The sequence below is a fragment of the Cervus elaphus genome, chromosome 19 (genome assembly GCF_910594005.1).
Source record: "Cervus elaphus chromosome 19, mCerEla1.1, whole genome shotgun sequence".
Classification (NCBI taxonomy): Eukaryota; Metazoa; Chordata; class Mammalia; order Artiodactyla; family Cervidae; genus Cervus; species Cervus elaphus.
In genome coordinates, this window is record NC_057833.1 from 41,446,062 (window position 1) to 41,473,079 (window position 27,018).

Consider the following 27,018-nt stretch of genomic DNA (forward strand, 5'->3'; position numbering starts at 1 on the left):
AGAAAGGGGTAAATAAATACCCAAGATTTCCTTCAGCATGCTTCTCAGGATTAATGAGTCAGTTTTACACACACACACACACACACACACACACAGAGACACACTTATATTCACACACCTCTTTATTTATGTAAAAGACATTTTTTTAAGAGTACTATCTTAAATTAAAACAAACAAACAAAAAATCCAAGAAAAAGTTTTTTGCTCTGTGTCCAACAAACTGTTATTATTTTCCATGTGGGCATAAATATATGTTCCAGTTCCTTAAAGTTAGATATGAACATGTGACTTTGTTCTAACCAATGCAATATAAGCAGGAGTGTTGCATGCTACTTTCAGACTTCCTAAGGTTACAGTGAAAGTGAAAAGTGTTAATCACTCAGTCTTGTCCAACTCTTTGCAGCCTCATGGACTGTAGCCCTCCAGGCTCCTCTGTCCATGGAATTCTCCAGGCAAAAATACTGGAGTGGGTTGCCATTCCCTTCTCCAGGGGATTTTCCTGACCCAGGGATCGAACCGGAGTCTCCCACATTGCAGGCAGATTCTTTACCAACTGAGCCATGAGGAAGCAGGATCTTCCTTTGCTTACTCTCTAACCTTCCATTCCCCTCCTCTCTCCCTACCTTCCCATTATCTCCTCTTTCCTCCTCTCTTCACTTCCAGGCTGGATAGATAAGGCTCAGAGGAAATTTTTTGAGCCATAGATGATAGCCTGGCTGCTAGATGGAAGAATTCAAAATCTCTGTCTAGAAGTTGTAGCAAAGCTGCACCCAGGTGTAGAAACGAGTTACCCCAAAGGAAATATCCTCCTATGACAGTATAGTGAGAAATAAGCTTTGACTATGTCATTTGTTTTGAAATTATGGCATTTATTTTTCACTGTAGTTAGCTTTTACTCTAAAACAAAGATCAGGTAAGGTATGTTCTGGTCAGCTAAAAGATACAGTTCTCAGGGAAGATACATTTAACCTACCTATGAACGTGTTACTTTAATTCTTCTAGAGAATATGTCTTGATCAACAAAGAGCTACTAGGTAAGTTAAGTCAGCAGCCAGTTTTTACAGTTTCCTACTGCCATTTATGATAAATGACTCTATACCCTTAATAAGGTCATAAGTACTGAGTCTGACACCATCTCTGTGGTGGTTTGCAGTCCAGCCACCATGGTATATAAATCTGGTGCTAAAAATTAGAACAGTTAGCCATGTGAAGAATTTGGGTCTGTACCTAAACCACAATGAACCCTAATGCAGAATAGTAAAATTTATTACTGTATAAGTTTCTGTGCAGCAATTTGGCTTGTTTGTTTTTCTTTTGTTAAAAAAATCAAGAGACCATAAAATTGTCTGAGAAATAACTCAGTGCCTCTGTGAATACTGAGGCTCCTGGGAACTGAACCATGCCCCTCAGTATAACCCCTGTGATTCATCATTCCCAGGGGGATGAATGTTTAACTTTAGGCCACAGTTTACAACAGGGATAACCATTACTTCCCTTTTATTGAGTGCCTTCCAGGTACTGTACTAAACACTTTACTCTTGTAGCAACCTAACATGTTATGTGTTTGTATCTCTGTTCTCCGAATAAGAAAACTGAAGTTTAGGAAGCATATGTAACTTGTTCAAGGTCAAGCATCTGTATTGTGGCAAAACTAGAATTCCCAAATTCCTGTTCCTACTAGTGTTCCAGGCTCCTGTTATGGATCTATGGAACTTTAGGTTCTGTATCTTTAATTGTATTGGATAGCTCCCTTTTATGTATAATGCTCCATTTCATGAATATATATTTTGCCACTTTTATTTTATTACTGAAGTATAATTGATTTACAATGTTGTGTTAGTTTCAGATGTGTAGCAAAGTGATTCAGATATACATTATTATATGTATTACAAAATATAGGTTATTACAAATTATTGAGCATAGTTCCCTGCACTATACAGACAGTTCTTGTTGGTTAATTATTTTATATATAGTAGTATGTGTATGTTAATCCCAAACTCCTATTTCATCCTCCTATCCTTTTCCCCATTGGTAACCATAAGCTTGTTTTCTATATCTGTAGGTCTAGTTCTGTTTTGTATATAAGTTCATTTGTATTATTTTTTTAATTCAACATATAAAGTGATATCATATGGTATGTGTCTGTCTGACTGACTTCACTTAGTATGTTAATCTCTAGGTTCATTCATGTTGCTGCAAATGGCATTATTTCATCCTTTTTATGGCTGAGTAATATTCCACTGTATGTATAAACATATCTTTATCCATTCATCTGTCTATGGACATTTAGGTTGCTTCCATGTCTTGTCTATTGTAAACAGTGCTGCAGTGAACATTTTGTTGTAATGAGTTTACATCCAAAAAGTTTTCTCAAATTCTCAGTCACTGGACTTTGGACACATTGTGGAAACAGTGTGATCATTTGAACATTTTATGTCCTTCCTCAATTATTTTGAATTTTAATACCTATGGCTGATTCATGTTGAGGTTTGACAGAAAACAACACAATTCTGTAAAGCAATTAGCTTTGAATTAAAAAATAAAAAAAAAGAAAAGGAACTTTTCAGCTTTAATATCACTAAACACACTGGAGATGCAAGAAATCTATGGCTCTTATTGCGACTAGACTGAGTAATGTTATGATAACTTGAATTTTGCAGGTGAACCTTTGAAAATGACCCCCCCAAAATAACAGTGATCACATTAACACTCTTTTCCCATTGTGACACTAATCTATTGTTTTTGAAATTTTTCTTCTGTCCATCTACCTATCATTCCACTTGTTTCCTCCCAGAAGGAGTTGTAAGACTCTCCAAGTATCATTAGCTCTGTCTCAAATCATCGACCATAATAACCTCTGAAATGCAACTGTAACCAAATCAACAAATGTGGATATGCACACACAATGTTTTCTGCATTAAAGCTACTCCCATGTTTTAGCATCTGTGAAAATAAATAATTATTACTACTTCAATAACCTTCCTAACACACAAATACCTACTATTTTGTGGGCCAATTATAGATAATCTCATAATAAGATGCATTAAGTATTATCTTTCACATGGATCAAATCATGTATTCATTTGAGACAGAGTGTCATTGTAATACTTGTGACAAAGGTAATAACTCTGAAAAATAAATAAATGAATAAAGTTTTTGAAAACAAAGATGTGGGGTTTGTAAGTAGAGATAGCAGTTTACTGCTTCTAGAAGGATTTGGATGAAATAAGAAATGAAAACAGATACACTGCTTTCATATAACTGTAGCTATAGCTTTTTAAACACAAATAAGCTGAATTTAAATTTTCCTAAGCTTAATACACTAACAACATGACCTCACAAGCCTGCAGGTCACAGAGAATATCTGAAGTCAGGGTGACAAATATGCTGTTTAAATGAGGTTGGCTTCATTAATCAAAAGTAATCATGATTGTCCAATTCCTAAACTCTTTATTTTTTCCATAAAATTTGGGAATTAGGCCTGAGGATAAATATTCTGCACTGGATAAGTCCCTTTCTTTAGAGTAATTTTTTCTATTTTGTTTTCCTGCTAACTTGAAATTGGATCCAGCCTCCAATCAGTGGCTCAGTTGGTAAAGAATCTGCCTGCAATGCAGGAGACCTGTGTTCAATCCCTGAATACGGAAGATCATCTGGAGAAGGAAATGGCAAACCAATCCAATTCTCTTGCCTGGAGAATTCCCCGGACAGAGAAGTTGGGCAGGCTACAGTCCATGGGATTGCAAAGAGTGGGACACGACTGAGTGTCCTTTCTCTTTCCAAAGAGAAAGTTTTCTCTTTCCAAAAGTCAGTCTTCACCTTAAGTTTGGAAAGGGAAGACATAGATTTAGTAGGAATAAATGAATGTATTATATGCAAGGGAGCAAATTCAAAAATGTATTAATGTAGAAAAGGAGAACGCTCTTTATATCTGCTTTTTCCCTCAGACTCCAGGAAGCTAAAATCAAAAATTGTTAAATGCAGATTAAAAAACTCAAGGGAATAATTAGGTGGAGAGGTTATGCATGTTGGAATAACAGAAAGTGCTAATTTATAAGATAATAAACTACAAGGATCAGTCATAAGCAGATCTAGAAATGGACTTCAAAAACATTGATTTCCAGGTGTCTGGAAGAAATAACCAGAGACAACTTTGCAATTACCAGAAAGCCATGATTGAAGAAAACACAAACTCCTGGAATAAGAGTGATCTTATGTTTATTTTGTAAGAAAATGGTTACAGGGAAAAATAAACCTGAGAATACTGCGTAAATGACATTAAGCAGGCTACATAAAAGATCCTTGCTGTATTATTTAGAAATCTATTAGAGAAAATAATCACATGGCTAAAGAAACATACCATTTTGAAATCAGCCAACTAAGAGTGATTTGGCTTTCCATGGGGACAGAGAATCTATGAATGTGAGACTGAATGTGGAAATACTTTTGAAATTTACCTTGAAATTCTTATCACAGAGGGGAAAAAGCAGCCGTTGCAGATGACTGTGAAAGAGGCATATTTAACATAAACAGAAATATAGGGAGGATTTAGATAAGCAAATATCTCTTATTTAAATGTTTCTTACAAAGAACTTGGATGGCTCTCAGCCATAGATGTGACTAAATGAGAAAAGGAAGAGTTCTCAATTGCTAGAATTGAAGAGGATGGTCAAGAAAAAAATAGTGGCAAGGCAAAACCCATAGGTGCAAAAGGGAAAAACCACTCCATAGAAAACAATGTTTTGATGACTAATGCATACACACTAATATGTATAAAATAGATAAACAGGGACTTACTGTATAGCAGAGAAAACTAATTAAATGTCTTATAATAACCTATAGTGGAAAAGAATCAGAAAAAGAATACATATATATGTATATATATGTATATATGGCTGAATCACTTTGCTGCACACTAGAAACTAATACAAAATTGTAATTTAACTATATTTCAGAAAATGGTCATTGAAAAAATAAATAAATAAAAATTTTTTGAATTCGTTTGGTGGCAGTGAGGGGACTTGTACCTAGAGAAACTGTACTCCTCCTGATAATAATTTTTTTTTAATTTGTGCTTATCATCTGCTGCTGCTGCTAAGTCACATCAGTCGTGTCTGACTCTGTGTGACCCCATAGATGGCAGCCCACCAGGCTCCCCTCTCCCTGGGATTCTCCAGGCAAGAACACTGGAGTGGGTGCTTATCATCTAATTTAAAGCATATCTGTAGCTTTTTTGGGCTGGAGGAGGGCACTTGGCTTATTCTGAGTCCTCAGTTCCCTAACCTGTGTGTGCAGCCCTCATCAGGCTCACCTGTCCTCCCCTGGTCACGTGCCTGTACTTCATACTTCATAGGTGCTCTTTCAAGTCTGATTTATCCGAAATCCTGTTATGTCCTCATGTCATTTTTATAAACATTCTGTCTGATATGCACTTACCCCATCTCCCCTTTATAACTTGAAGTATTGAGGATTATGCAGTTAAAATTTTATTTTGCAGGTCTGGGTCAGCAACATGTTCTTGTTAAAGGTCAAACAGTAAAGACTGGCAGCCTTGCAGGCCCCACAGCCTCTGTCACAACTTCTCAGCTCTGGCAGAGTGGTGTGACGTTGTCCGTACATTGCACTTAAGCAGGACTCTGCTCCAAGACATGCATTTACAGAGTCAGGCAATGGTAGATTTGTAGATAGTAGTTTATAGACCTCTTTTGTAGATGAGACGCTTCCATTTTTCTTAAGTAAAATTTCCTTTGAGAGTCTTTTTTTATGGAATTATGGCCTCTTCTTTTCTTACTGTTTTTGAAATCTTTCCTGAAATTTAGATAAATGCCTTTAATATCATTTTCATCTCTTTTATTTGTGTCTATGACCAGCCTGGATTTGATCTCTAAGTGGGATGTCATTTACGAAGCACAGGGTCATCAAGTAGAACTTAAAAGAATTTTTATTCATTTTATTTCTTAAAATTCTCATTTATTCTTTGTCTCTAGAAGGATATTAAAGAAGACGCAATCCATAACCTTGAATGGCAAGTTCCTTTCTTCTTTATTCTTCCCACAGTTTTCACATATTACATTATATTCATCTTTTTTGGTATCCCAAATCCCCCTACCCCAGCAAGCTCAAACTACAAAGTTTTCATTTTTAACACTGTCTCCTCTGACTCAGAGCACTTTATTTTGCAGATCGATCAAACTACCCATGCTAAATTAGTTAGTTCTTCCCTTTTTTCCTTCTTTCATTCCCAAATTCAGAAGTAAGAACTAGGGCAGAGAAGGAAAATCTAGGCTACTAAAAACCAGGTCAAAATCTATCAACATTCCTGATTTTATTTTTTTTAAATCCAGTCAAATATTACCTTTATGATTTTTATTACCATTATTAGCTTAAGTTTATTGCAACTATTTGTAAAATATACATATGTATACACAGTACCCAGAAAGGGTATCGTTGTAGATAGTCTCAGAGGCCATTCTCCCTTCAACTCCTTTATATAATATACCTTTTCATTAAAGACAGGGAGAGGAGAGGGAGAGACTCCAACTATCACTTCTCTGCTTCATAGTCACCATTCCAGCACCTCCTCATAGACTTGGCCCTCTCACACTAAGACAAAGCAAGCAAATACCAAAGGCTCACCTGGCAAAACTGCTACCACACTATATCCACCTTCTAAGCAGGCCTGGGCACTTGGATGTGGGAGAGAAAGGGCCTGTCCATAGACAAGTTTGGTCTCTCCAAGTCACATTCATGAAGGCAGGCTGCCTATAGGAAGTGGGAGGCCCAGAAGCAAAGGAGGTGATTGTTATCAGATGGGGATGCTATCAGAGAGCACACAGAAGGAAGATTTTTCTGGAGGGGAGGCCTGAACTGCAGTTGGGGCAGCAGTAGTTCTTTCCCTACTGAGGGAATTTGAGTCAGGGAGTCTTTGCAGCCCTGTCGTTGACTTGCAAGGGGCAGTCTTCCCCAAGGGTTAGAAATAGCTTTGTGTCGAAGTCTGGTGTCAGCTGAATGTAGCAAAACTGGGCCTGGTTGTATAATAGTCAAGGAACAATAGCGGGGCCTTAAAATAGTAGAATAATAAAATAGGAAGGAAGCTGGGTGATTATCTAGTAATCCAATAACCTTGCTTTATGTATGGGAGAAAATCAAGACTTGCAAGAAAAAGGGGTTTCCCCCAAAGTTACCCAGCCAGTTAGTCCACAGCAGCAAAAAGAATACGCATATTCCCCTTGGGTGCTTTTTCCTCCGAATTGCTCTTTATGATTAGAAATATTAACTTGGAGCAAGATGCAATAGGAGCTTTGGGTTATTCTGTGAAGATGGATGACAGGAAAGCGTAGTGAACCATCTTGCTTTGGAGGCTCAGCTAAAACTTTTCTTCATGAAGGAGTTTCTCTAGACCTCCTGTAGGCTGTCCCCTTATTTGCTTTGCATGCCCAGACTTCCCTTTCTAGGAGTCAGGTCAGCCAGCAGCCCAGGTGATTCTGATTTGCTTATATTCCCCACTGTAAAATCCCTGGACCTAGACACCAGTGGTTCTTAACTAATGCCTCCCGTTAGCAGCTCTTGGGGAACTCCTGAATTTTAAATAGTACTCCTGGCCAGATTCCACTCTTCCAAATTTGGACTTAATTTGTTTGTAGGAGTGCCCATCCACCTATATTTTGAGCATCTCATCTCTTCTATTGTGTAACCAGGTTTGAGAAATACGAGACTAAAAGAAGCTGAAAGTTTCAGCCTCGAATAGGCCAAGCACACACAAGTGGAGAGGTAAGGTGGACAGTTTGGAGAGATGTTACTGAGGATGAATTAGGCCAGAAGAGGGTCGTTGCTCAAGAGGAAAGGAAAAAGAGCAAGAGGCTAGAGGCCTATTGGGGAGGGTAATGAGGTTCAAATGGACTCAGGTGGAAGCACTCTGCAAGCCTGATTAAGCATAAGGCTTCAGGGCTTCCAAGGAAACTGTAAAGACAGATCTACAGGCTCTGGGCTGAAGAATATTTGGTTTCCTCAGCAAGGAAGAGTGGCAAAGGACAGATTACTCAGAAGGAAGTTTTTTTGAATTGGCAGGTAAAGTAAAGATAATAATGGGGCAGTTCTAGAAGTGGGAGTGTTTTACGGTCAGAATTTCTAAGGTCTTGGTCCGTCAGATAACGAGGTCAAAAGCCTCCTGTAGAATGAATAATAGAATTTTGGATCCAGAGGACCTTAGAAATCATCAGTGTCAGCCTCCTCACCTCACAGAGGCAGACTGTAAATCCCATAGAGGGTCAGGGACTTGGCCAAGATCACCTATAAGCTGGGGCTCTGACCTCTGTCCTCGTCGCGTCCTCACAGTGTAATGGTAAATAGCACAGCCTGCAGAGCCTGCTGCCCTCCCTTATCAAGTGTGCATCTTTAGGGAACTTTCTAGTCATCTGCGTGCCTCAGTTCCCTCATCTCTAAAATGAGGATAATGATAGTCCACTTTATTATGGGTAATTGGGTATATGGGTAGATTACAAGCATTGCTATCTGTAAAACATTTAGAACAATGTCTAACATGTGATATGTGTTCTATAATAGTAATTATAATTATTATACCATACTGTGTTACTCAAGTGATAAAAAAAAATCTTATTGAATAAGACTGTGATAATACCTATTTAAGGATACAGATTTGGAGAAAATGCAGATTTCTCAAGGTGCTCTATTTTTTGATTAACGATTGCAACGGAATAGATTTCAGGTGAATTGCAAAGCTGTGTGTTTTCATGTGAAGTTTTGTTAAAGTGTAGATTCCTGGACCTCACTCCAGATTACCTGAACTAGAATCTCTTGGAGGTATGGACAGGGACTCTGTATTTTCCAAATACAGACTAGTAAGTCTGTAGAGCAGTGGATTGTGGCACTTACTGCCCCTTGCTGAGGAAGTAGAATAAGCACCTAAAATCAGGATCCGAGGCCTGCCCTCTCCATGAGAGATAGGTACTCTTCTCTTTTCACTGTGACTGATATGGAAATTGAGGCTCAGAGAGGCTGAAAAACTTTCCCCAAATGACTGACTTTGTAAATAACAGAATAGAGCCTCTGAAGTCAAATCCTTAAGACCTGTTGAGTTGCCATCTTCCCAGTTACCATGTGATTTTGAGGAAAAGCATGACTAGGTTTCAGTTTTCTTATCTGGAAAATGGGGTAATATTGATATTTACATGATACTATGAAAATTAATATATGCCACATATGTTGCAGAGTACCTTGCCCATAGACACAATCAAATATTAACTGTTATTTCTGCTCTAGATATTGGCATTGCTATTTTTACTCCAACTTTCCAAATACTTACTTCAATAAGTATTGACTTGGTCCCCACCCCACCCTTGTACCAGATACTCTGCTATACTGTGAAGCCACAAAGCCAAAAACTGAAATAAATGACTTTCTTATCTCAAACAACCAACCACTCAATGGAAACTAAATAAAAAACTAGACTGTAACAAAAGATGTGCTCCTGATCAGACAGGAACCACAAAGGGCCATAATGATTTAGCAAAAGACGAAACTTATCTATAAGGATCCCTTAGAAAATATGTCATTCCACATAGGTGAATTTTTTAGATAAACTGTTTAAATAGCATTTTTTCCTTTTTATTTTGTAATATAGATATTTCTGAAAATAAGGCATACATACTCTGCTGTCCTTCTAAACCAAGAATAGGGCTTCCCTAGTAGCTCAGTTGGTAAAGAAGCTGCCTGCAGTGCAGGAGACCTGAGTTTGATTCCTGGGTTGAGAAGGTGCCCTGGAGAAGGAAATGGCAACCTACTCCAGTATTCTTGCCAGGAGAATCCTGTGAACAGAGGAAACTGGCAGGCTACAGTCCATGGGGTTGTAAGAGTCAGACCACCACCAAACCAAGAAAGTGTGTGACATGAAAATGCTTGATGACTCAGTTACCACTGAAAACCTTATTCATTGGGTTGTGTCATTACAGCAAACTCCTCCGGGGCATCTGAGGATATAGCCGTCTCTTTGTTTCCATTCTTGGTTTAAAACTTTTTTCTGTCTCTTGTATTGCTACAAAACATCTACTTCCCTCTTTAGAAATCTTTGTGATTTGTCATAAAGAGTGAAGACTTCAGAGTCAATCTGATCTGTATTTGTATACTAACCATGCTCGTTTGCATGAACCAAGGCCAGTCATTCATTCATCAAATGTTTATAACTGCCATATTATTATGTCAGGAATTCTGGTACTTGTAGGAATACAAAGACATATTCATACAATTTTCTGTCTTGGGAGAAAATAATGTGGAAGTTTCTTAATCATTCATAACTATAATTTTCTCATATCTCTCAAGTAGAGCTAAGGCAATAGCCAACATTGAAATATTAGGAATTTGGGGGAAGTGGTAGGAGAGGGGTACAAAAATACCTCCATCAGTATGGCAATGACTTGACTTTTTTTCTTTTCTTAAAAATATTTTTGTTTGTTAATGTATTTGTCTACTCTGGGTCTTCGTTGCAGCATGCAGGGTCTAGTTCCCTGACCAGGGATTGAACGTGGGCCCCTGGCATTGGGAGCATGGAGTTTTAGCCACTGGACCACCAGGAAAGTCCCTATGACTTTTTTCTTAAAAGCAAAAAAAAGTCTTCAGATTTCTTTCATGAAAACCAACACTAACATAGTTCTTTGGCGAAGTGGCATAACAAGAACTTTCAGAAAGGAAAGGATATTCTTTGCTTATGAAACCTTTTGGTTTCATAGGAATGAGATATTGCAGAAAGCAGTGGAAGCCTATATTTCCAGGTGCTGTAATAGGTTCTAGGGATGCGGAAGTGAACAAGGCAATGGTTGCTCTCAATGACTTTGCATTCTGATGGAGAACTGTCAAAAGACCAATAAATATATAATACAGTTGCAGAAAAGTAATTGAAAAAATACATAGAAGTTCATAGAATGATTTTAGTGAATTTATTTATCTAAATTCAATCTAGTGCATTCCTCAATATTAAGAAAATCCCTCTGATTCAATTTCCCCACAGTCCTTCTAAACCTTTATACTCATATGGGACTATCAATAAAACCCCTGTGAGTCCTCATTTATAGAAAGTATAGATGCTGAGAAATAAAGTCTTTTCCAATTTTTTTGTTGTCATTGTTATTGTTGTTCTACAACTTTGTGTTGTAAAGAACCAGGAAATTAATAACATGGTTCTTGACTTCCAGTTCCTTACTTGTTAGCTGGGGCAATGCCATTTCAACATGAGTAAATTATAATAGAATTAACTAAGGAAAGAGTACTTAAAGTGTGCCAAACTGAGGAAATGAACTCAAACAAACAAACAAAAAATATTGTCACTGGTCTAACCCATCCAGTGGCTATAACAAAATACCACCAAATGGCTTATCAACAACAGAAATTTATTTCTCACAGTTCTGGGATCTGGTAAGTCCAAGATCAAGGCACCAGCAGGTTCGATGTCTGATGAGATCTCCCTTCCTTGCTCATAGATTGCTAACTTCACATAGTGAAAGGGGCAAGAGAACTCTGTGAAGCCTCTTTTTAAGGCAACTAATCCCATTCATGAGGACTTTACCATCATTACCTAATCACCTCCCAAGACCTCACCTCCAATAAGTTTCAACATACGGATTTTGGGATAGACACAAACATTCAGTCTATTGCAGTAGCCCTTCTGAGCTGAGTTTTCTACTGGATGTTGGCAAATGTAAACAATAAAGTTTGTGGGAAGGTAGTGGAGTATAAGAGATCATGATCTGAAAAGATTCTTGGCTGAAAACAAGCAAGATGTAGAATGCAGCTGGCTGAATATTTTAGAAAAGAGGGTCTTTTCAAAAGAATAAAGAGAATGATGGGCCGCCAGAGCTGATTAAGTTTTGTCCAGGGCACAAAGATGAGTGACTGCAAATTCTGAGTCAGGGAAAAGTGACCTGATAAAAATACTGTGTGGGGAAGACTGATGATCATATATGCAGGTTAGAAGGGAATTCTGACAAGTGAAATGAAGGCAGGAAGAATGTTCAATGGGAATTGGGAGTATAAGAAAAGATTTCTCTCTATAAATCAGAGAAACCTCACCTTTAAGGCAGCAAATACCTATGATTAAAAGAAGGTCACAAAATATGAGTCAGAAGATTCAGTACTTAAGAGAGGGAAAGATCACCTCAGAGTTAAAAACTGGTGAATTGATATTAGATACACCGACTGTAATGAGAGAATTTGGGGGCTGGGGCATACTATACAGTAGGTCCTTGGTGGTTTTCTATTTTATATGTAGTAGTTTATGTATGTTGATCCCAAATTCCTAAATTATCTCTCCCACCCTTTCCCCTTATCCATTTAAGCTTTGTTTGTCAAAAATGAAGCTGGAAGATGGGTTTGACTTTAAGAGGAGGAACAGACTGGTCATTTTTCAACATGAAGTTGAAAAGAAAATATTTCCTTCCAAAAAAAAGTTCTTAATGGGCCTGATTTAGATTATGTGGGTGACTTCCAGGAAGTGAGTTTACCTCAAGTATTTGAGTAAATTTACTCCTCCAGGGCTCTTGGGCACTGTTGGGTTCAATAAAGAGGCAGTTTACTAAAAGACATCAAGGTGCTCTTCAGCATCCTTAAAATTAAGCATGACAATTAATAATGATAATTGCAGAGTAAACTGAAAGCAGGGGAATGCTTCTGAACTAAAAATACAGAAGAAATTGTGTGATTTGGACTGCTCCTGAGGCCAGTCAACACCCAGGGATTGAACCCGCGTCTCCTGAATTGACTGACAGGCAGATTCTTTATCACTGACCCACCAGGGAAGCCCTGAATTAATACAGAGATTTCATCCAAAGGCAAAACATTGGAAGATAGGTAGGACTTACTTCATGCTTTCTGATACCAGCTGATCACTTCCCTTCCTTTCTCTCAAAAATATTTTGCATATTTATTCACAAATGGAAATCAATACTGGGTTTGCAGAAGAGAGACCCTGAATATCCTGAAAGCTAAACAATTGATTTTTTTTAAAAAAACAGAGCCCTTTCTTCAAATGAAATCTTGCTCAGAGCCCTAATACTTGGAAAACAGACAAAAGTCAAACTTCATTTTATTAAGGACAGGTATGTTTCTGGAGATCTACTGATATGGCCATTTCTTTACATATGTGAATACTCTGAGGCACCTAGGGTTTCATGAAACAATTTAATAATCACCAATCTATACCACACCCCACCCTCATCTTTTTTAATAAAGCCCTCTTGATGCTTGAGGCCGTGAGGGAGGAAGCTGCCTAATTTAATGTTGCAAGCCTTAGACAAAGGTGACCTAGGAGAAAGTGAGAGGTGATGGGCGTTGTTTTGGTCCAAGGATACAGATACAGAACGCAAGATTTGAACTGAATTGAAATGAGGGATGATTCCAGTTTAATGCAATTATCAATACATCTGTGTGACACTTTTGAAACTTTGACAAACCTTTCAAATACACTATTTAGTTAGCTTAGTTCAGTAAGTATTGCCTGGATACAAATTATATAGTATTTGATCTAATAAAATCAGTGTATTGATTATGTAAACACACTCATTGTTTGTGTAAACAAAAACGTATAACACATTTTCTATAGGTAAGCCTTTCAAGTAATGCCTTCAACCACTCTGTGAAGGAAGCATAGCTGAAAAATGTATGGTACAAAAATACTAAGTAGCATGGCCATGGCTTCATAGAATGTCAACAGTAAAACTGAGATTTGAACCCAAGTCTGTCTCACTCCAATACCCATGTTCACTCCACTCTAACTTCAAGGAACAGTCAAACTGCAAAGATGAGAGATCTAGGCTCAGCCTTCAATTATTTAAAATTCTTTGTCGTAATTGTTACACAGGTAAAAAGCTAGCATTTGCGAGATGCAACAGAAGGCCAAGAAAATTTAAAGAAAAATTTTATTTCAAATAAGCAACCAGGAAATCCGCTGTGGGCTGGAGAGTACTGAGGACTGGGCAGGCGTTTGAAAGGCAACAGAGCAGAGATGATGCTCTTCATGTAACATTCAAGAAAACTGAGGCTCACGCAACTGAGGGGCATTTTCAAGGTGATGGAGCTGGTTAGCTGTAACAGAGATACAGGGAAGGTCTTTTTAGAAATCAAAGAGAAACTAAAAGGAAAATATGAAACAAAGGAATATCAGAGCAAGCATGAGAGAAACCAGAACTCCCGTGTAGAAATAGTAAAAGAAATAGAAATCCTAAGAGATATTGGAGTCAATGATATTTTTTCTCTCTGCTTTAGAGGCAAGTGACAGCATCTAACTTCCATCTAAGCTCCTTTTTTCTTTTTGAGTCAGCCCCATACTGTCTGTTATTTAAGATCTAGGTTATGTTAACTGTCAGTCTCTTAGAAACTATGCCTACATTTCTGCCATCTTTAAGAAGAAACGTGTACATTTTCATATTAAATGTCACACACTGAACATCACTGAGAATCTACTTCATGCTGCTGAGTTTACCTTCTAGTACTCACCTGGCTGTCAGGTTATCAATCACGGTGTTAAGGTCTTTGGATATTAGGGATGTGCTTGTGGGTCCATGTGCAGGATAATCCATATGACAGCTTATTTACATTTTGGAGTTTGAATATTCAATTCATACCTTTGTTTACCTCCATTTTCTTCACTGCTTAGGAATTTTTATTTTCTCCACTTCCTTCTCCTTTTGTCTTATTTGAAGGAACATATTCAAAATCAAGCATATTCAAAAGTGTCACCTGTGGGTGAAATCTTAACTCTCAGTCAGTATTAGATTTGTTAAATTTCACTTCCTTTCTACTCACTAGTTGGGAGTATATAAACCAAGTCTGGATTCTTTCCCCAAAAGAGACAAAGAAAATGAATTTACTCTTTTGATGTAAAGATATTGGATTTTCAGATACTTTTCTAATTATGGACAGATTTTTCTGGATGGGCCCATGAGGAACATTGTAAACTTTCATAGCCCACTCTTATTTCCACCTCCATCAGGTTAACTTTCTTACTCATTGTACCTGCTCTGCTTAGGCCATTGAATCTGTTCTCATGGATTTTTACCACACTATAATGAGGATTTCTGCTTCTAAACTTCTGGCCTGTTTCTCTCCCATAAGTTTAAGGTTTATTCAACTGTGTGCTGTACTTTTAATATATCCCATTGGTACCTCAAACTTAACATGCTAAGATGGAACTCACCATCTCTCCTTTCTTTCCAAGCCAGATATTCCAACTGTATTCATTGGTTTCATTAATGGAATCATCAACCACTGAGTTCATTAAGGTTGGAAACTTGACGTCATCCTCGCCTCTACTATTCCTTCTTCTTCCATCAGTAACATAAACAATATCTGATTTAACCTTTTCACTAATTACTAAAATTGTCTCCATCTTCTCCACCCCCAGGTATCATCCTGCTGCCTTATCTGGACTTATACAACCTCATAAATAACTTTGTCCATAAACCAATAAGCTGTAAATCCTTCCTCCATACAACTTTCAGATTTATCGGATATATTCTGGGTCAAACTCATGCTTCACACCCTTTAATACTGTAGAGGTGGCTACATTAACCTACGTATGTGATAAAAAATTGTATAGAAATGAATACACACACATAGACACAAAAGAAAGTACAATAATATTAGAATTTCTGAATAAGATCATATCAATGTCAATATTCTAGTTGTGATATTATATGACAGTTTTGTAAGATGTTACTTCCCATTGGGGAAAATTGGGTAACTGGTACATGGACGCTGCTGCTGCTGCTGCTGCTGCTAAGTCGCTTCAGTCGTGTCCGAATCTGTGGCCCCATAGACGGCAGCCCACCGGGCTCCCCCGTCCCTGGGACTTTCCAGGCAAGGACACTGGAGTGGGTTGCCATTTCCTTCTCCAATGCATGAAAGGGAAAAGTGAAAATGAAGTCGCTCAATCGTATCTGACTCTTTGCAACCCCATGGACTGCAGCCTACCAGGCTCCTCCATCCATGGGATTTTCCAGGCAAGAGTACTGGAGTGGGTTGCCATCGCCTTCTCCGGGTACATGGATATGCTCTTTATTTTTTATTATAACTGTATGTGAATCTATAATTATTTCAAAATATTAAGTTTGCTTAAAAATATCTTACAAAATTCTTCAACACTCACCAGAAGAATTTAAGCTTTTAAAACAGCATGTCACTCTCCACCTTTATCTCCTGGCATTCTCGGCCCAAAATTTTTACACTAGGCTAATAGCATCACCCCTGGAGAAGGAAATGGCAACCGACTCCAATATTCTTGCCTGGAAAATCCCATGGACTGAGGAGCCTGGTAGGCTACAATCCACGGGGTCGCAAGGAGTTGGACACGACTGAGCGACTTACTTTCACTTTACTTTCACTTTCAATAGCATAACAGACTGTTAACTCTGTAACTTTACTCCTTATCTGGCCTGACTAATTTCTTCTCATCATTTAAGGCTTTTTCCTTGATCTATCAGATGAGATGGTATATGTCATCATTGTACATTTACAGTGTTATGTGCATTTTTATCACATTTATTAGAGATTTTTCCCCCTGTTTTAACTTCTTTACCAGGACCTTTTAGTGGGTGAAAGTCTTATTTACTTTTATTTCCAGTGCCCATTAATTTCCTGACAAATAATAGATATTCTCTGTATATCTGACTTTAGTAAATGAATGTGTGTCTCTATAAAGCTTGAAAACCATCAGCAAATCTAATGTAACTAGACTTAAAGCATTCATTTGCAAATTTAAGATAATTGACTATCCCACTATTTCTTTAACTCTTTATAATACTAACAGTAATGATTAAGAGCTTAGCCAAGTTCATCCTAGAGTAAAAGTAGTCTACTGATAATCACAATGAATCACATACATTTAAGGTGAGATATGCAGATAGAATACAGATTTGGAAACTATATCACCTGAGAAAGCTGATGTTTTCCTTCACATGTATAAGGATCAAGTTTTCTTTTCTTTTTTTTTTTTAAGTAAAAGCAACTTGAGGACCCTATAACAAAATGAAGCAAATAGAAATACCATTTATTTGTAGTGTATTCAGATGTTTGCTTATCCCTTAGTCTGATATAGAATTCTACACTCCAATTAAAAACTACCCACGCATACACTAAGATATGTAACTGGTGATTAAAGAAAAATCGAATTCAAAAGTTTGAATTTATTGTCCCTGGGCCTGATGCTAAGATGGTAGTTATGAGAGGGATGACTATGCTGAGGGTAAAATTTAAGATTTCTAAACTCATTTTTACTTTCTGATTTTGCTTTTTACTTGCTGGAGGCTGAATGGGCAGATAATCAATTGAGACATTTGTGAAATGGGTTTAATAATAGGTCAGATTCACTGTCAGACTTACTGAGGGAATGTTTATTTTCTTTTTGAAATCTGCAGAATGTAGATTTTGGATAGTGGAGATGCAGAGTGTAACTTTTCTAGTTAAGAAGTAGAGCTTTGATAGAAGGCTTGATTGCCTGATTTTAATCGCAAAGTGGGATCCTTGCCACTGCCTAAAGAGATACCAGTTGCTTAACTCGTAAAATTTGCTGTGTATACCTGCATGTTTTTGAAGATTCATTCACTCAAGTTTTTGATTGACTATGCTTTAATTTTAATATTCTGTCTCATTAACATAGAAACTAACTCTAGTTTCATTTTTATCCTTTTAAGGTTTGTAGAAACCCCAGCCCATTTCTCTTGGAAAGAAAGTTATTACCGATCCACTATGTCCCAGAGCACACAGACAAGTGAATTCCTCAGTCCAGAGGTTTTCCAGCACATCTGGGATTTTCTGGAACAGTAAGTATCAAATAAGCAAAAAAGCTGTTTTACATGAACTGTTATAAACAGGTAGTGGTGGATAGTCGAAGTACTGCTTTTGAAGGCATGTTTTTAGAATCAATAAAAATCAGGTGATATTATTGGGAAAAAAATATTCTCTCCAATAGTATCTCTGTGTTCAAAATTCAGCACAGATTTATTCAGTTTTCAACAGGAGAAAATCATTATTGTTCCAAGGTGGTATAATTTTGGAGGATCAGAAGGACTCTCCTACCTAACCCAAAATAACTTCCCCAATGACTCTGATACTCAAATTCATTCCTTTGGGTTAAAGACTTATATACTTTTATATTATAAATAATCACTGAGAAAGTAAAACACTAAATTTTATTATTCATTATACCTTGCTAGGAAGAGGATAATTATCTCCTTAAGATTAGGTTGGGACACCTAAGTAAATTAAGGGAAAGATGAAACAATATCAGAGTATTGGGGACCCATACGATTAGGATATATCTCTGACTCGTTCCTTCTGTTCTGTGTTCCACCTAGTGATTCTTTGATGAGGTCAGTGATTTTTACTTTACAAATGGAGCTTAGATTTGGAATACCAGAGGTTTCATATCTGGTAAGTATTTGAGCCAGAATTCATGCTGAGGGTTTCTTACTCCAACCAATGAGCCTTGCCAACTTTAAAGCAAAAAGAGCTCATTGTTACCAACCGAATGTGCGTGTGTTTGTCCCTTTCCACACCTAACACACTTTTGTTCTCCTTTATGGCAGACCCATCTGTTCCGTTCAGCCCATTGACTTGAACTTTGTGGATGAACCATCAGAAAATGGTGCTACAAACAAGATTGAGATTAGTATGGACTGTATTCGCATGCAGGACTCGGACCTGAGTGACCCCATGTGGGTGAGTGGCGTGGGCTTCCCCTTTAAATCTGTGGGCCTTGCTATCCACGTCTCTGTTATACCTCTTCCCTGGAACTTAAAAATCAGGTGACTCTGAATGGTCAAGGCCATTGGAAAGAGAGTCATTGTGGTCAGCAGAGAAATAATTAAGAGCTGTGGATTCCGAGTCTGCCTCAACTCTGCATAATGTATATGTTTCCATTTGTGTGGAGAAGGGGGTTGGAAGTAATTCCTTGCATTCTTTATCTGAATTGCTCCTCCCAGTGTTTCACAGCTGGTGGAGACAGAACCAAAGTCAAATCCCGAATTGTATCCAAAGCACTTTCTTCTATGGCAAACTGCCTTTCTTATAGAATTATCCTTTTTAAATGATGAAGGATGAAGTAAATTCTACACAAATATACAGATTCAAGTACCTGGTAATAGAGTAAGAGGAAAGAAGCTAATATCTAAAATAGGCTCTCTCTCTCTCTCCTTTTTTTTTTTTTTTAACTTCACCACTGGGTCACTCATGACCTTAGACCTCAGTTATAAAATGGTAAGAACTTAGATGTACACACCTCCCAAGCAGCTAAGAAGTATACAGGTTAAGAATAGTAAAACATTTTACTGAGGTGCTTAGGTGAACTTTCTTGTATTTGTGCAATCCATCATGCTAACTGATGTGTTTTCTTTTCTTTTTTTTAATCATTCATTCATCCCACAAGCCCTACTGCTTTTCCTGTATAAAAGCAAACAAAAATCTGTAGAAAAATAGAAACTACAAGAGCTAGAAAGAGGGTGGGGTGTCATAGAGTGTCTGCTGATGTGATTAAACAGAGTGCTTTATAATGTACCATGCCTTTCTTTTTTGGAGGTGGGGGCGATTACCAGGTAACTTCACTTGAAGGAATGGTACAGATGAAAGATGTTTTGGTATACCCTTGTCTTTCTGATTCAATGTAAGATTTTACTGGAATTCTCACTGTATACTTTTTGATATAGACTGTACTTTTTAATATTGGGAGAAGAGGAGATGGGGGAAAAAGGAGAGGAAATGACCAAAAATAGGAAGTTGTAATTTTACAAATACACTGATATTTTGTCACCAAATTGATAAATGAAAAATACACTTCTTCATTGGCCCATTCCATCTTCATATGGGTTCAGTTCTCAATTATCCTTGAGATAGTGAAAAGAAACTGATAGGTAAATACAAGGTTAAGTAATTCAAAGCCTGGGAATGTATGATAATTAAGCATAAATATTTATAAATATATAAATTCTGATTTGACAGTGACTTAGAAATTAGGATAGTCCCCATTCATTTAATAATATCACCTCTTATGCTGATAGGTTTCCCTAGGTTGATGCCCTGTGTCTTCTTACATTCTCTCCAGGCAGGGATTTTCTGTTTCTCATAAAAGCAAGTCAAAGTTATTTAATTTAAAATGCAGAATGAAGTATTTTCATTTACAGTTCCTATTATTATTATCTTCTCACATACTGAAGCACATGGTTTTTTAATGTGTCATGCTGTTTCTCCTTTGCTGTTAGACATTTTCTCCTTGAGAACATCTCATTTTTTCTACCTCGTATCTAGCCATTTCCTATCCATCCCTCAACATCAAGCTTGCCTTATCTTCTCTAGGAAAACATTCCATATCACTGTTCTCTACCAGTCTGAATTAGAGATCATTCTACAGAAGCAATCTAGGTATAATTTTAGTCATAAGACTTATTATATAATATTAATTTTATCTATTATAATATTTCTTTCTCTATCTCTAAAGGGGACCGGTGTCATGTTTTGTCATGCACAGTATTTTCTTTTTTTTTTTTTGCCATGTTTTGCCCATAGTAGGCCCTCAGGAGTTTTTAAAGTCATAAGAAATGAGACTTGGAAGTTATCTAAAAAGTTAAAATGTTCTCTTTAAGATGGCCTTGTCCAAAAGATTTTTTTTTTTCCCAATGGCTAGAATGTCCTACATTTCTATTGTTCAACACAGTAGCCATTAGCCATGTGAATCCTTTGGGCATGTGAAATATGGCTAGTGCAAATGAGGAACTTAATTGTAACTTTAGTTAATTTAAATTTAAGTTGTTTTGTGCAGCTAGTTGGTAGTGTATTGGGTAGCAAAGTTCTAGAAAACCACCAATCAGGGAACCATTCTCTGCTTCAACATTCACAACAGCAAAGCTTTCAGCCCTGTCCTCTCTTGTATTCCTTCCATTTTGATTATAGTAGATCAGTATAAAAAGTGTTGTGCTCCTTCTTTACCTCCGTTGTTTCCCCAGTTCTGTTTGAAAGTACTCAGATTTGCCCTCTGAGTCATAAAGATTCAGTCATTTAAAGTTCATTTTGGTGCTTTGGGGGCTTCCCTGATGGCTCAGACGATAAAGAATCCTCTTGCAATGCAGGAGACCCTGGTTTGACCCCTGGGTTGGGGAGATCCCCTGGAGAAGGGAATTCCTTCTCCACTCCAGTATTCTTGCCTGGAGAATTCCATGGACAGAAGGTCCTGGCAGGCTACAGTCTATGGGGTCACAAAGAGTCAGACATAATTGAGCAAATAACACTTTCACTTTTGGTGCTTTTACAAAAGAGTTAAAGGAAACTTTGGAGAAAACCTAGTGTAGTATCTAAGGAAGAATCAGCTAAGCCATACAGTGATCTTCTAAGAGGGTAAGGAGGAAGGAGAGAAAGGCAAGGAAATTCAGATATAATTGCTCTTGTGGCCAGTGTCTTATTTAGCTAAGAAGGCACGCCTTGTTTTTTAGGTTTTTATTATTTAAGAAATGTTTGAGAGGATTATTCACTTATATTCAAAATTTTTTCCTATCGGCTATGAATATATATGCCTGATGTTGATTCTTTTTAACTGATTTTTGTTGATGCTCATTTATGCTGGTCTCATTGAAACAGAGTATTCCATTTGAAACTGATTTAAATGTTCCCCTTAGATGTCTGAATTACAAATTTTCTTAGGCTTCAATATCAGATGATGGTTAACACATCTGATATTTTATTTAATCTTTCCTGGAACTTCATGAGGTAGAAATTATTATCATTGTTTTAATAGAATTAACAATTAAAAAATAATTAAATTTAATAAATCAAAAAAAAGTGGTTAAAAACCTTTTCTAGGATGATGTGCATAGTCATCAGCAGTGTCAGTATTTTGCCCACATTGTTGGATGTGATCTTTTCTCATCCTTTTTCTACAGTATTGCATTTGAGTGAAACTTGGCCTCTGTTTTTTCTTGAGTACCTCTGTTTCTATGAGATTGAGGTTTACCTGTGTGGAAAAGCCTCTACTCTTCCACCAAGAGATAGTCATATAGTAGAGAGTCTCTATACCTTTCTCTCCTCTGGGGAGGCAGGCACAGGACACCATTGCTAACTAGGAATAATGAAACACAGTGCTGCTATCACTCACCAGCAGCTTAGAGCTTGAAATTAAATGTGTCAGGTTGAGGGTAACAAGAAATCAGGATATAAGAGCAGAGTAGAAACATTTGCAAGGAGCAGAGAATTCAAGTGATTCAGGAAAAACTGGAAAACGAAATGAAGTTTTGCCAGTATGGGAAACAAAATCACTTGGAAACAACTGTATTGAAAGGAATATGCAAGTAGAGTGAGGCTGAATTGAATACATACTTGCCTGTCTGTGGTCTTTCTGTTTTTCTCTCCAAAGAACTGAGGCATTGCTATTAAAGTGTAGTTCTGCATGAATCCTGGGTTTTCCCTTGACTTAGGACCATTCCGACATCCTCATAGGCATCCATGTGAGGAGGCCACATGGGTAGGACTAGATAACATTGGTAGTCCTTAGCTAAATGAATGACAAAATGGTGGACTAGCTCAGGATGTAATAGTAACTGGTGTTCTGGTTTAGAAAGTAAGAACTAAGATCCTCCGAGATTCCTTGTCCTTCTAAACTGAGAGCTGTTACAACTGGTGTGAAGCTCTGTTAGTCCATTACTTGATAGCATATTTTCACTTTTTTTTTGTATATAGGCTAATAGTTAAATAGTTACAAAACTCTGCACATAAATTACTTTTCTCTTGCATATGATAAAAAACATTTGGGATCCATGCCAAACATTTTCTCACTATGCAAGAAATATGAATCTGTGAACATGAAATTACTTGTCAGATTATCAAGGGCAAAACTCATGAAATTGAGAATGTCATCACATTTTTATTGATTTTTAAAACTACCTTCACCTTAAAAACTATGAAGTGGAGTCATAATATTTTGCTCCTATTATGAACAAAGAGAACTTGAATTGCAGAGAATATGTGCCTTCTTCATTAGGATGATTTTAATGTCACTGAAGAATGAACTATATTGGATTAACGAATGAATTGAATGAGATTTCTCAAAAAAGTGTTATAATTTAGGCTATGCTTCCAAGATCCTCATTTAGTTCTTTATTCTATTGTCTATTGTATTACTTTATATCTCAGCTCTGCCTTATTTATAAACTGTCTAAGCATGCCTGTCATGTCCTTAAGAGGTGGATAGTGATAGCGACACTTAAAGGTTTTCCTGGAATGATGGATGGGAAACTATATGACATTTACCTTTGCATTTCTTTAGTCTTTGTACTTTGAAGAAAACCCTGTTTAGTTGAATTGGGTTTTTCCCTAGGAATTTTTAGAAATTATTATCTAAGACCATGATTTCTTCCAAGGCTTTGCAGGTGACCCTAGTGGTAAAGAACAGGCCTGCCAAAATGCAGCAGAAGTAAAGAGATGTGGGTTCAATCCCCAGGTTGGGAAGACCTCCTGGAAGAAAGTACGGCAACCCATTCCAGTATTCTTGCCTGGAGAATCCCTTAGACAGAGGAACCTGGCAGGCCCCAGTCCATAGGATCACAAAAGGTTGGACACAACTGAAGTGGCTTATCACACACACATGCATGATTTATTCATCTGTATTACAAAGACCATAACATACATAGGACTATCCATTTTTGTAAATTGTTATTATAGCACCCAGTTATAAATGAAGAGTCTTCAACCCTACATACCACAAAGCAGATAGTGCTTTTGTATTTGGAAAGACATAGGCCATAGCAACCTGGAGGAGGGCATGGCAACCCACTCCAGCATTCTTGGCTAAAGAATCCCCATGGACAGAGGAGCCTGGTGGGCTACAGTCCCTGGGGTTGCAAAGAGTCAAACATGACTGAGCAACTAACCACAGCACAGGCCCCAGCACATAGTATAATACCCTGTATCTCCTATAACCCAATATTATATCAGATTTCAAAGAGCCTATATATACTAGATCTAGCCATAAATATTTCTTTAGAATTTACTTTCCTATGTATGCTATGTTCTTTGTAATACAGTTGAACAAATCATGGTCTCTAGCCTTGAGAAGACCAGAATATAGCAGAAAGTCAAGTGTATACAAAATTACTTTAGAAAAGTACTCACATTAAAAAAATGGCACATTAAAAAAATGGTTTATTGTGCCTGAGAAAGATTGGCAGTATGTTACAAACAAAGTGATTTTTATTTAGGCTTTGAAATATGAGTCAAATTGGTCAAAAACAAGGAAGCAAAAAGTAGATCAAGTTTGGGTAACTTATGAAAATAATTTACTTAAAAATCTATAATGGGAAACAAGTTTTCAAAAATAAGGCCAAAATATTTGAGTAAGAGTAAATTTATATATAAAAGACAGAATATTAATTTAAAAAATCATAACACATAACAAAGGTTTAATTGCCCAAGTTAATACATAAATATTGGGAGTTCCCTGACAGTCCAGTGGGTAGGATTCCATTCTTCCAGTGCATGAGGGATGGGTTCAATCCCTGGTCAGGGAACTAAGATCCTACAAGCCACTTGGCCCAGACCAAAAAAATAAGAGAAAGATGAATCTTCCCCTTTGGCAAAGAGTGTAAGTAGTTCAGAGGTTTTTAATAGACATAAAATGTTCAACTTTTCTAGTAATAAAAAAATTGTGAGTTTAAACAATGAGTTTATTCATCCTCTATTTGATCAGCAAAAATTTAAATGATTAATATTCAGTGCTGGTAAGATTGTTGGGAATCAGTCTTTATACTTGTAGTAGAAGTATAAATTTGGATGGCAATTTGCCCATTCTCTCTTATTTAATTTTCAAAGTACTTATCCTTTGGTCTATAAATGCCCTTTTTACACTATTTTTCTATGAAATGACTAAAAACATTTTATAAGTATATATAGGAACACATACATACACACACAGAGAAATGAAAGCTTAATTGCATCATTGTTTGTAATTTCCAAAATGGTACAACTAGATAGAATTCTTTAGACTTAAAATTTTTGGACTGTGCTAGATAGAAACTGCAGTTTAAAGCCCATGAAAATAAGCCCGCATTGAAATATGGCATTACTAGTTATGATGTGTGATCATTTTCATCTTGGCATTCCTATTGCTCATGAACCTCATTGTGATTTCTCTATTTGTGCTTTGTGAGAGGCATCCTTTATATTCTGAGAAAGATTACATAGAACTGATGTTATTTCTTATTAATGTTTGGTGAATTTTCTATTGAAACCATCTGGGTCTGAATATTTATTTTGGGGGGAGTTTTTTCATTACAAATTTAGTGTCTTTAGTAGTTATAGGACTATTAAATGATCTATTTGATCTTGGCTAAGTTTTCATAAACCACGGGGGAACTGGTTAAATTCAAAGTTTTTGAATTTATGTATGCAGAATTGTTTGGTGTAGTCCCTTATTACCCTTTCAACATCTGTGGGATCTGTAATAGCCTCCTGTTTCATTTCTAATATTGGTAATTTGTGTTCTCTGTTTCTCTATCTTGCTAGAGACTTATCAGTTGTATCAGTACATCTTTCAAAGAACCAGCTCAGCTTTTAGTCTTTTTAGTTATTCTCTGTTGTCTTTCTGCTTTTAACTTTGTTATTTTTGGTCTTATTTTATTTTCTTCTGCTTCTTTGGGTTTATTTTGCTCTTCTTTTTAAGCTGTTTCTATTGAACATTTATATTACTAAGTTGAGATCTTTTATCTCTTCTAATGTTTATTTATTTGTCCTTTGTTCTGTTTTTCTTTTTCTGCCACCATTTAGATTATTTGACCTGTTTTTAGTATTTGATTTTAATTGCTCTATTTTGGTTCCGGCTCTATCCCTTTGAATACTTTTTAGTGATTGCTCTAGATATTGAAATATTCATAATTTTTCACTGTCTATTGAGAATTAATATTTTACCACTTCAAGTGGAATGCAGAAAATATATAATAACATTGATTTCATAACATTTCCCATGATGTTATAGTCTTCATATATATTACATCTATATATCATGAATGCTGCCTCAGACAGTGGTATAATTTTTACTTTCAACTGTCAAACACATTTTAAAAAACTCAAGAGAATAGTCTGTTTTATTGAACAGGATATTTATCATAGAAATTGTTCTTCCTTTGTACCAAAATTATAGTTCTGTTTGGATAGTATCAGGAAAAATAAGGAATTCCATGCACCCTTTTGTTCATCAGAATGCTTTTTTTTTTTTTCAAAGAAAAAGAAACACTTGCATTTTCTAAGCAGAATCATAAACCACATCAAAACTTTAATTTGATGAATTTTTATTGATCAAAAGTTTGTAAAGATTCCCTCCATGCCTCCCTCATCATTTTCTCTCTCCCTGTCTTTACACACACACACACACACAAACACAGAAACACACATACACACACATACACGTACACATTGACTCATATAACTCAATTTGAAAAACTTCTGCAGTTATTTTCCAACATTATAGAATTGTATCAAAATAGTCTTGGATAGGCTAATATTTTTGTCTTCATTTAATAAGTTCATTTGTTATATACATTAAGAACATATTGTGTGAACAAAGCATTTTTAAGTAAGTCACTCCAGTCAAGCTGCCAGGGGCTGGGTACATTGCCTCATGAGTCACACAAACATTCTAAATCTTCCTCCATACACATCTTTTCCTGACTCAAAAAGTAGAAAAGCTGTATAATACAAATAGCAGTAATCTTCTATGTGTCTATATCTCTTAGGTACCAGAGATGCACAATGTTACCCAACTCTAAGTCTGACACTAATATCAAGAGATCACATCAAGCTATTTTCCTTCCATTCTCCTCCTACTTGATCTCCTTCAGACTTCCAGAGCCACCCTCACCACCATCCTTCTATTGTTCTTCCTACACATTCCCTTGCCCCTTTCCAAGATTCCTGCCTCTTCCCATACCCACTCAGTCAGTTCAGTTAAGTCACTCAGCTGTGTCCGACTCTTTGTGACCCCATGAA

At 36.8% G+C, this 27,018-nt stretch overlaps 1 protein-coding gene across 6 annotated transcripts in view; it reads left to right on the top strand.

The window, feature by feature from the left end:
• The window catches only part of TP63 (tumor protein p63), a 247,525-nt gene that overhangs the window by 72,869 nt on the left and 147,638 nt on the right, over positions 1-27,018 (top strand). For all 6 annotated transcript variants that reach the window (XM_043874974.1, XM_043874972.1, XM_043874973.1 and 3 more), the window contains exons 2-3: positions 17,694-17,822; positions 18,588-18,720. In XM_043874974.1, coding sequence (XP_043730909.1) covers positions 17,694-17,822; positions 18,588-18,720 — 262 coding nt within the window. The remainder of the gene's footprint in view (positions 1-17,693; positions 17,823-18,587; positions 18,721-27,018) is intronic.